This window comes from Belonocnema kinseyi, chromosome 9 (genome assembly GCF_010883055.1).
Source record: "Belonocnema kinseyi isolate 2016_QV_RU_SX_M_011 chromosome 9, B_treatae_v1, whole genome shotgun sequence".
Taxonomy (NCBI): Eukaryota; Metazoa; Arthropoda; class Insecta; order Hymenoptera; family Cynipidae; genus Belonocnema; species Belonocnema kinseyi.
This window is the reverse complement of record NC_046665.1, coordinates 87,325,606-87,336,220: the sequence shown is the minus strand read 5'-3', so window position 1 is coordinate 87,336,220 and position 10,615 is coordinate 87,325,606. Positions and strand designations below refer to the sequence as shown.

General features: G+C 31.0%; 1 protein-coding gene across 1 annotated transcript; it reads right to left on the bottom strand.

The window, feature by feature from the left end:
- Window positions 1-60: 60 nt before the first annotated feature.
- Window positions 61-8,472, bottom strand: LOC117180199. Its single transcript, XM_033372580.1, has 5 exons — window positions 8,407-8,472; window positions 8,152-8,325; window positions 6,431-6,581; window positions 4,851-5,030; window positions 61-880 (listed from the first exon to the last, which is right to left on the bottom strand). Exons 1-5 carry the CDS (start codon window positions 8,464-8,466, stop codon window positions 309-311), a joined length of 1,137 nt encoding a protein of 378 aa, XP_033228471.1. The 5' UTR covers window positions 8,467-8,472; the 3' UTR covers window positions 61-308.
- Window positions 8,473-10,615: the final 2,143 nt, after the last annotated feature.

Sequence of the window (10,615 nt, the reverse complement as noted above, 5' to 3'; positions counted from 1 at the left end):
GCCCCCTTCTGCCCCCTTCTCTCCTTTGTAACCCGTCCCCAATAATACTAAACTAAACTATCATTACTCCTTCCCTACTGTACTACACCACTCCCAAAATTTCTTATATTTTCCTTTCCCTTATTTTTCTTCACTTCCCCACGTCCAACCTTAATTTTTATCGTCGATGACGTAGTTCATCTTCTTATTTCTTCTCCTTTCGCTCATCTGCTCTACGCTCACCCATCCTTTGTCCATCAGACCTACCCTCATCATCCCATCGACCTATATCCTGAAGCCAATCATCGGTGCGCCTTCCATCTCTTAGCCTACCATCTGTACGGCCTCCATTCCTTAGAAGCACCACCTGTGCGCCCTCCATCCCTTAGACTACCATCTGTTCGTCCTCCATTTCTTAGCCTACCATCCGTTCGTCCACCATCTCTTAGTTTACTAGCTGTTTGGCCTCCGTTCCTTAACCAATCATATGTGCGCCTTCCATCCCATAGTCTACCATCCGTTCGTCCTCTATCTCTTAGCCTACCATCCGTTCGGCATCTATCCCTTATCCAATCACCTGCGCGCTTTCCATCTCTTCGCCCACCGTACGTTCGCCCTTCATGTCTCAGGCCGCCTTCCGTTCGCCCCCCATCCCTTAGCCAATCATCGGTGTGCCCACCATCCCTTCGACCATCATCCCCTCGCGCACCAGCCCTTAGGAAATCCTTTATGCGCTCGTAGTCGATTTGCACCCTACGTTCACCTCCACGGCCTTCTCTCTTCTGCCTGTCTTCATTATCCAATTGTGCATTTATGAGAGCTATGAAACGCTGATCTCGGCTCTTTTCGCGTGTTAACTCATTATGCTGGAAATAGCCTCCAGGCTTATTTTTGGGTTGATCTAGGAAAAATAGAAAAGGGAGCGTCCATAAATCATACATGACCCTAAAAGGAAGAGTAGGGTATAAGCAAGAATATTACGGACCATTACATGGAGTGAGGGGGGGGAGGGATAGCCGATCAAGTGATATTTTTAATTATAAACTTCTTTTTAGAAAAGATAAAGAGAAACACAATTTCTTACTAATAAACCTTCTTATGAAACAAATGATATAAAGTAGAAAATCCAGAGAAATATAATTTTTAACATTAATAATAGTTTCAGCTCATTTAGAGACAAATATATAAGTCAGTAACCATTAAATTTGATGTACTAGCTTTTTGGTTGAACTTAATTGTTTTTGTTTTCAAATTAATATCTTTTTTCTTTGGAATATTAGAGGGTGTCTGCTCTGAAGTTCTTTCCAGATATAATTTTTCATAGCATGAAGCTATCCAAATATTTCGCATATTTTAAAATAATCGACTCGAAATATGTATCCAGTTTCATGAGAATATTATAAATAAGATTTTTTCAGTTTCTAGGAATTCAATTAATATTGCCAAGATATTCTTAAACGTGTTAGCACAATCGCTTAAAATTCCTAACCTTTTAAGTAAAAATTGAATTTTAAAGAAAGGTAGATGAATTTTTAACCGAATAGTTAAATTTTCAACAACAACAAAATAATTTGCTACCAAAAAGACGATTTAAAAATATATATATAAATTATGAATTAAGCAGTTGAATTTTCCAGTAACAAAGATCCATTTGCGAACAAATAGCTGAATTTTGAAGGAGAAACTTAAAAAAAATTAATTTTTTCCTAAATAAAAAACATTTATTTTTAAAACAAATTTAATTTAAGTTTGAACCTATTAGTTTAATTTTAAACCAAAAAGGTGAGTTTTCAACTCAAATGATAACTGTTTAGCTGGAATACTTGAATTTTCAACTAAGAAAATGAATTCTCTACCACAAAGATGATTTTTCAACGAAATACAGAAATTTTCAACTGCAAAAAGACAAATTTTTAACCAATAGTTAAATTTTAAACTAAAAAGGATCAAGTTTCAATCAAAATTAAACAGTTGAATTTTAAACAAAAATGATGAATTTCCAACTAAAAGGATCAATCTTTAACGTGAATAGTTGATTTTTTAACAAAAAGGTGAATTTTCAGTGAAGAAGATTAATTTTGATTAAAGAAGACGAATTTTCAAAATAATAGATAAATTTTCAATTAAAATTATACATTTCCAACCAACAATTGAATAGTTTAATCTTCAGTTAAAAATTGATCATTAACTAAAGAGATACATATTCAATTGAGAGGATCTAATTTTTAATTGGCATTTTCCGACAGAAGAAAATAATTTGCGAAAAAAACAAATCTAATTTTCAAAATAAAGGTTATATGTTCCAACAAAGTGATGAATTTTCAATTAAAATTATGAATCTAAACTGGGATAATTAAATTTACACCTAAAACATGAATTTTCAACTAAAATGATCAGTCTTAAACTAGAATCATTCAATTTCAAAGAAAAATATTAATTTTTAACTCGGAAGATTAATTTCTACCAAAAAAGGCAACAATTTTAACTAAACAACCTAGTTTCTTAACCAAATATTGAATAGTTAGACTTTCAGAAAAAAATAATAATTTTCAACAAAAAATAGAACAAATTTTCAAATACTACTGGAATATTCAAATTTTCAATAAAAAAATTCATTTTCGGCGAAAATGAATTATTATTACATATTCAATTTAATTTTTTAAATGTAACTATTTCTTCGAAAATTAGTTTTTTTGTTGTTAAACATTTATTGTTTCAATTCAAAAATGAGATATTCCATTTCTGGTGGAAAATGTATCTTTTCTAATAGAAAATTGAACTATTTAGTTCAAAATTAATGTATTATCTGGAAAATAATGCCTTTTGGTTCAAAATTAGTTTTAGAAAATAATTTTTTCTTTGTAAAAATTTAATGTTTTTCCGCTAAAACTACCACTGCTTAAAAAAAAAACTAATATATATTTTTTAGTTGAAGATTTAACTGTTTCGTTAAAAATTCTTATTTTTTGGTTACATTCAACTATTTTAAATGTAAAATATAAATATTTTTTGTTTAAAACATGATCTATCATTTTTTTAAATTCATTTTTCAGACGGAAAATTTAACTAGTAAGTGGAAAATTAATTATTTTGTCGTTAAAAATTAATCTTTTAAACTAATTTTTTTTAAATTAATTGTTGGAAAGGGGAAATGAATAAATTACTTTCAGTTATTTTCGAAGATTTTGAACCACTTTTAACCAATCAGCTCAATTCTCAACCAAATGCATCAATTTTTAATTAATAGTTGAATATTCTAGCAACAAATACGAATTTTCTATAAAATATTAGAATTGCCTGCTAAATTGTTTAATTTTCTAGTCAGATTGGTGAGTTTTCTAGAGAAAAGTTCAATTTTCAATTTGTAGATAAAGGTTTTCAAAATAAAATTAATTTTCAACAAAACATTTCAATTTTCAATAATTAAAAAAAATTTAGTTAAAAAGATTCATTTTTAACGACAAAATAATTAATTTTCCGCTGACTAGTTAAATTTTCAATCCGAAAAATGAATTTAAAAAAATTATAGATCATGTTTTAAACAAAAAATATTTATAGTTTACATTTAACATATTTAAATGTAACCAAAAAATAAGAATTTTTAACGAAACAGTTAAATCTTCAACTAAAAAATATATATTAGTTTTTTAAGCAGTGACAGTTTTAGCGGAAAACATTAAATTTTTACAAAGAAAAACTTATTTTCTAAAACTAATTTTGAACCAAAATGCATTATTTTCCAGATAATACATTAATTTTGAACTAAATAGTTGAATTTTCTATTAGAAAAGATAAATTTTCCACCAGGAATAGAATATCTAATTTTTGAATTGAAACAATAAATGTTTAACAACAAAAAAAACTAATTTTCGAAGAAATAGTTACATTTTTTAACAAATAAATGCTTTTTTTTAATAATATGATCAAATCTCGACTAAATAAATTCATTTTGAAGAAAATAGTGCAACTTTCAAGTACATTTTTTTCTGTGGAAAATTAATTTTTTATCTGAAAATTAAACTATTCCTTTTTTAGTTGAAAATTGATCTCTTATAAGTGGAAAATACAACTATTTGGTACAAAATTCATGTGTTTTGTTAGGAATTCGTCTCTCTGGATAAAAAATTAATCTTACTAATTGGAAATTTATCTTTTTGGTTAATGATTCAACTATTTTGTTGAAAACGCGTCTTTTTTAGTTAAATACAGGTCTTTGAAAATTGGTTTATTTTGTTAAGAAATTATTTCTTTTGACTTCAAATTTAACGATTCAATTTTTCGTATAAAATGTATCTTTTTCAACAGAAATTTCATGTATTTCGTTAAAAATTGATTTCACTTGATTGCAAATTATCTTCCTTGTTAAAAAATAAAATTAATCTTCTTTGATGAAAATTCATATATTTGGTCGAGGATTCAACTATTTTGTTAAAAATTCATATTTTTTCGTTGAATAATAATCGTAATTTTTTAACTGATAATTTAAATATTTTATTTTTGGTTAATAATTCAGCCTTTTTTAAAAAAATGAAACTACCTTATCAAAAGATTTTTAAGTTTTCTGAAAATTCACCTATTTTATAGACATCTTTTTTAGTCGAAAGTTTAACTTTTTTCTTGAAAATTCTTTTATTAAAAATTCGTCTTTTCGGCTTGAAAATTCAACTATTTTGGTGAAAAACTACTAATAATTTTTTCGATAATATTGGTATTTAATTTTTTTATCAGAAAAGTGGTACGCGTTACAAAACCTTTCCAACCCCCCTCCTATGTGGTAGTTTCTGATTTTAGGGCAGCCCCCCCCCCCCCAGCTGTAATCTCACACAATACAAGGACGCTCCCTGATGATTATTTTCTTTAATAATGCTTACTTCTAGAATCGTTTGTAAAATTTCTTATGGTTGGTAGGTCGGTGTGCTGATCCTCCGGTAGCTGCCTGTCTTCCTTATCCACCTGCGCATTTATGAAGGCTATGAGTCGCCGATTTCGGTTCTTTTGGGACACGGAATTCCTGTACCGGATCCAACCTCCAGCACTCTTGTTGTGTGGGCCTAGCAAAACAGAAAATGGGATATAATTAGTAGTGTGCAAAGCGGTTCGAACCGAATTCATGTCACACTTTATGCACATCGACAGTCGATTCCGACGATTATCGAACAGTCCAATTAGAATCGACATTCGAATAGAAAATTTGATCGCGCCGAAAGCCGATTCGGAAGACTTTCGAACAGCGCAGACCGAATTGAATCTTTTTCGTACTGACTAAATGCGTTGAAAGTCAATTCTTAAGATTGTCGAACTGTAGAATTCGAATCGAAAATCCAAGCGCGCCGGAAGCCGATTCGAAAGACGTTCCAACAGCCAAGTTCGAGTCAAATCTTTTTCGAACTAACTAAACGCGATGAAAATCGATTCTAAAGATTGTCGAACAGTTCAATTCGAATCGAAAACCTGAGCGCGTCGGATGCCTTTTTGGAAGACTATCGAACAGCGCAGACCGAATCGAATCTTTTTCGTACTGAGTAATGCGTTGAAAGTCGATTCTAAAGATTGCCGAACTGTTGAATTCGATTCGAAAATCTGAGCGCGCCGGAAGCCGATTCGAAAGACTTTCCAACAGCCAAGTTCGATTCAAATCTTTTTCGAACTGACTAAACGCGATGAAAGTCGATTTTAAAGATTGTCGAACAGTTCAATTCGAATCGAAAACCTGAGCGCGTCGGAAGCCTATTTGGAAGACCATAGAACAGCGCAGAATGAATCGAATCTTTTTCGTACTGACTAAATGCGTTTAAAGTCGATTCTAAAGATTGTCGAACAGTTCAATTCAAATCGAAAACCTGAGCGCGTCGGAAGCCTATTTGGAAGACTATCAAACAGCGCAGACCGAATCGAATCTTTTCCATACTGACTAAATGCATTGAAAGTCGGTTCTAAAGATTGTCGAACTGCTGAATTCAAATCGAAAATCTATGTGCGCCGGAAGCCGATTCGGAAGACTTTCGAACAACAAAGTTCAAATCGAATCTTTTTCGAACCGACTGTGCCCGTCTAAAGTCGATTCTAAAGATTGTTTGACTGTCTAATTGGAATCGAAAATCAGAACAAGTCACAACCCGATTCGAAACATTAATGAACTTCGCAATGGGAATCAAAATTCGAATAGATAATCCGAGAGCGTGGAAATTCGTTTCGTAAGACGTGCAAACTGCCTAGTTCAAATCAAATACATTTCGAACTGACTGCGCATATCGAAAGATTATCGAATTGCCGAATTCGAATCGTTATTTTTTCGATTTGGATTAAACGCATTGAAAACCTTATCGAAATACTCGATCCGAGCAATGCAGAGGTCTCTTGAGTATGAGCCTGAAGCTATTTAAATTTTTGAAAGATTTTAAAACTCATTTCTGAATAGCTGATAAAGAATATTTATTTCAATGGTACTCACGTCTAGAACCGTTTGCCACATTTAGGATTTCGCCCGGTGGATCCTCGTACGAATGCTTTTGGACGTTAACATTAATAGCATCCTTAATCTGATTGGCATCCGTTTCAGCGTTTCTGACAAATCCGCCGCCATTGCGGAGCTCTGGTATTGCCTATTGACCAAAAAAAGTAACCCGTTAGCTTCCCAGTATAATTTTCTTTGAAATCCTTGATTTCTGTAAATTCCCGAGATTTTCATATTTCTGTTAAAAGGGTCATCCACACAAATTTTGTTTATGGTATAGTTAAGTTTTTTACGAACTTTGACTCCCAAAGAATTTATTATGAAAGTAAAACTTAATTTCGTTTATTAAATAATTTATAATTATTTATTAAAAAGTGACAAAATATTAACCGGAAATATTGATATTTTAAATGAAACATATGGCGCCCCCATGACTTGAAACGCGTTCTGTGACGTCACGCGCTTTGAAAGTTGAAGAAAACATATGATCTGTTTGACAAAAACAATCCAAATAATTAATTATCAAAAGTTTTTTTGTAAAAAGCGTATTCGTTATGGAGTATCAGTAATCCTGAATATTTGTAGAATTTTTTTTCTTGAAAATTCACGAATTTGGTAGAAAATTAAACTAAATGGTTGAAAATTAAACCTTCGGGTTAAAAAATCTTTATTTTGGATTGAAAATTCTACCGCTTTGCAGATAAATCCTTTTTTTAATTAAAAAATAAATCATTTTGTTGAAAATTCATGTATTTGTTTTTTCTTGTTCAAAATTATTATTTTTATCTGAAAATTAAACTATTCTATGTTTGCTTAAAACTTTATCCTGCGTATTGGATAATTTGGGAATGCGTCTTTTTGATAAAAAATTAATCTTCTTGGTAGGAAATTCATCTTTTTGGTTAAAAATGTAACAATTTTGCTGTAAGTTCGCTTTTTCTTGTTCAAAATTATTATTTTTATCTGAAAATTAATAATTTTTATAATTTGAGAATGCGTCTTTTTTATAAAAAAAATTATCTTCTTGGTCGAAAATACATATTTTTTGTTGAAAATTATTTTGTTGTTACTTTGAAAATGTTTTTTATTCTATCTGTCAATTTAACTATTTTATGTATACTCAAAGCCTTATAAAACTTTATAAAAAAATATGAGTCATTTTTCTTGATTGGAAATAATATTTTTTTTATGATAATTCAAGTGTCAGCTGAAAATTTTATATTTTTGTCTTGGAAACTCAAATATTTGATTAAAACTCATAATTTTTTTTTTCGAAAATTCAACTATGTTGTTAAAAATTATCTTTTATGGTCGAAAAGTCATCATTCTGGGTTCAAAATGTATCTTTCTTGGTTGAAAAGTAACATTTTTGTTAAAAATACAACTGGCTTCAAAAAACTTCATCTTTTTGGCTTGAAAATTTTATTATTTGGTTAGAGCTAATACTATTTTTGGGAAAACTTTGGGAAAAATTACTTTTTTTAAAATATAAATTCGTCCTTTTGTGTTCAAAAATCATCTCTTTGGGTAGAAAATATTTTTTTAGTTGAAAACTCCATTGTGTTGTTGAAAATGCAAATTATTTCGGATTGAAATCTTAGAAATTTAAAGTTTTTCGTATTGAATTAAATTTCTTATCTACATTAATTTTATTTAAAAGAATTTATAAACGTAAAACTTGTCACTTTTATCTTTTTATGCCTTGGTCGAATGCTTACCTGTAAAAAGTGATTTCCTGGTTCATACTGCACGTACTGTTGGAACATCAAATATTTATTTTGCTGATGTTTATTGCAATTTTGGGGTAAAGTACTCGAAACCCTGCTAGAACCAGGTTGTTCCTGAATCTGGTCTTCCATTTCAACATCGCTGGCGAGCAGGTCTTCCTCGTCCTGTTTTTGAGGAAGTAATACATAATTATTAAATATATTTGGGATTTTCCGAACAGAAATACGTTGCAATTCTACAATTACCGCAGAATTTACTGGGCTAGAATCTTCTGCATCCATCGCCGGTGCTTGAATATGCAACATGTGCTTTCACCCTCTCAAGATGACGTGTATTTGCATCTGCAATACCAACTGATGATGCCCGCTATTTCCCCTAACTTGAACAGGCTAACCAACAGACAGTTACAGAGTTGCCAACGGGACACAAAATGTCCCGAGATTTTTAGGTCAGACAACTCAGCGGCGCCACTAACGAAAAACAAAATTTCAAATGATGCATATTTTTTTGCTATTTTAACCAAAAATGTTTATTTTTTTGCTCTATTAGTTTTCCTGCAAACAGAGACGCTAGCTTGCCGGCAACTCAGCGGCGCCCTCTACAAAAATCATTCGAAAATCAATAAATTAAACAAAATGACTAGGTTAGAATTTTTTGCTATTTTTTGCTTTACAATGAGATATGAATCGCTTTTGTAAAGTCAACCCTTATTCAAAAAAACTACCCCCTGCAATGAAAAAAGTATTGTAAAAAAAGTATTAAAGAAATGACTACGCTAGATTTTTTGGCTACTTTTTTCCTTTGCATGGCAATGAGCTATGAATCGCTGTTGTAAAGTCGACCCTAATTTACAAAAACTACTCCCTATGATGAAAAAAAAGTATTTGAAAAAAGTATTAAACAAATGACTAGGCTAGATTTTTTTGCTCTTTTTTGCTTTCAAATTGAATATTAAACACTTTTGTAAAATCAAAAAAAAACAAGTCCCTCTTCTGCACAATCGTATTTTAAATAATGAAAACATCAAGATGAAAAAAACCCTTTTAAACTATGAGCACAATATTTTTAAAGCATAACTAAGGAGCAAAATTATTGTTCACCCCTAATCGTTACAAAAACAACCCCCGTATTTGTATCTGAATACAAAACTGAAGACTAAAGTGAAAAATTCTATACATCAATTGTTGGGACTTCTGTCTTCCAGATTGTTGTTCTCTCTCATTATTCTCCAATGTCATATCAATCGCTTTTGTAAAATTAACTCTTATATAAAAAAAACAATATCCTGTAATGAAAACACGTATTGAAAAAAATCGATATCTACATACTTACTTACAAAATAGTAACATGGTAGTTTTAAGTGTAATTATTTGTCACCCCTATTCGTTACAACAATAACCATCACAATGTAAATCATTTTCCAGTCTATGTGTGTATATTCAAAAAATATAATTTAACTTTTTCGATGCACCTTTTAATGCCTTTAATTAACTTCCAGCGCGAAAATTAGGTATATCAAGCTAGCACTTCTACAAACGAAATTCCCGAATTTCTTTGTATCAGAATTTAGAGCTTTTTTGGAATCTTCAACGCAGCAACAACCAATTTCTAAAAACCACCTTTACTAAAAACAAAACTGCCTCCTATTTAAAAACTCAAATTCGGAAAAAACAAAAAACATCAGATTTTTGGCTTATTCTGGGCTTCCCAATGCACGCAAAAATCTAAAACCTACCCCATTTCCAAAAAACCACCTCCTTGTGGAAAATAAAATCTGCGAAACACAAAATTCACCAGATTTTAGGCTTATTTTGGGCTCTCGAATGCACCAAATAAAAGTTCAGAAAATCTACCGCTATGAACAAAAACACTAACCCACTTGTAAAATTGTGAACCTCGATATTGGACTTTTGAAGATCCCAAAAATCAGCGACCCCATTGAGAATGGAAAATTGGTAAAAAGATTATATTTTTACCATTTTATATCTACGTGGTAGACAGGGGTTAATGAAACTTGTAGACCTATGCTTTGAAAGCAACGGTTCCGAGATCTTAATCCTGTGCCAAATCGAAATAAAATCAAGAAGTAATGCCATAAAGGCACTTGAAACTTATGCCGCGTAGAGTCTCAAAATTTTTGGGCTCATAAAAAATACTAGCACCGACTTTTGGGCTTTAAGCCTTAACGTTAAAAGCCAGTCACATCTTAACAGGCAATCTTGATTCTGCCCAAAATAATATTTTTTAATTTTACAGTGTTACTAGAGTCTCTGTTTTTCGGGATATACAAAAACACCAAAAATGATTTTTGAGCTCGAACCCCTAAACGTTAAAAGACAGCCACATATTAACAGGCATATACCAGGTGTATACATATGAAACCGGTATTTTTTCAAGAAAAAAACACATTTATTTCAAGAGAATGATAACAAATATTTTATTCAAAGTATGCGC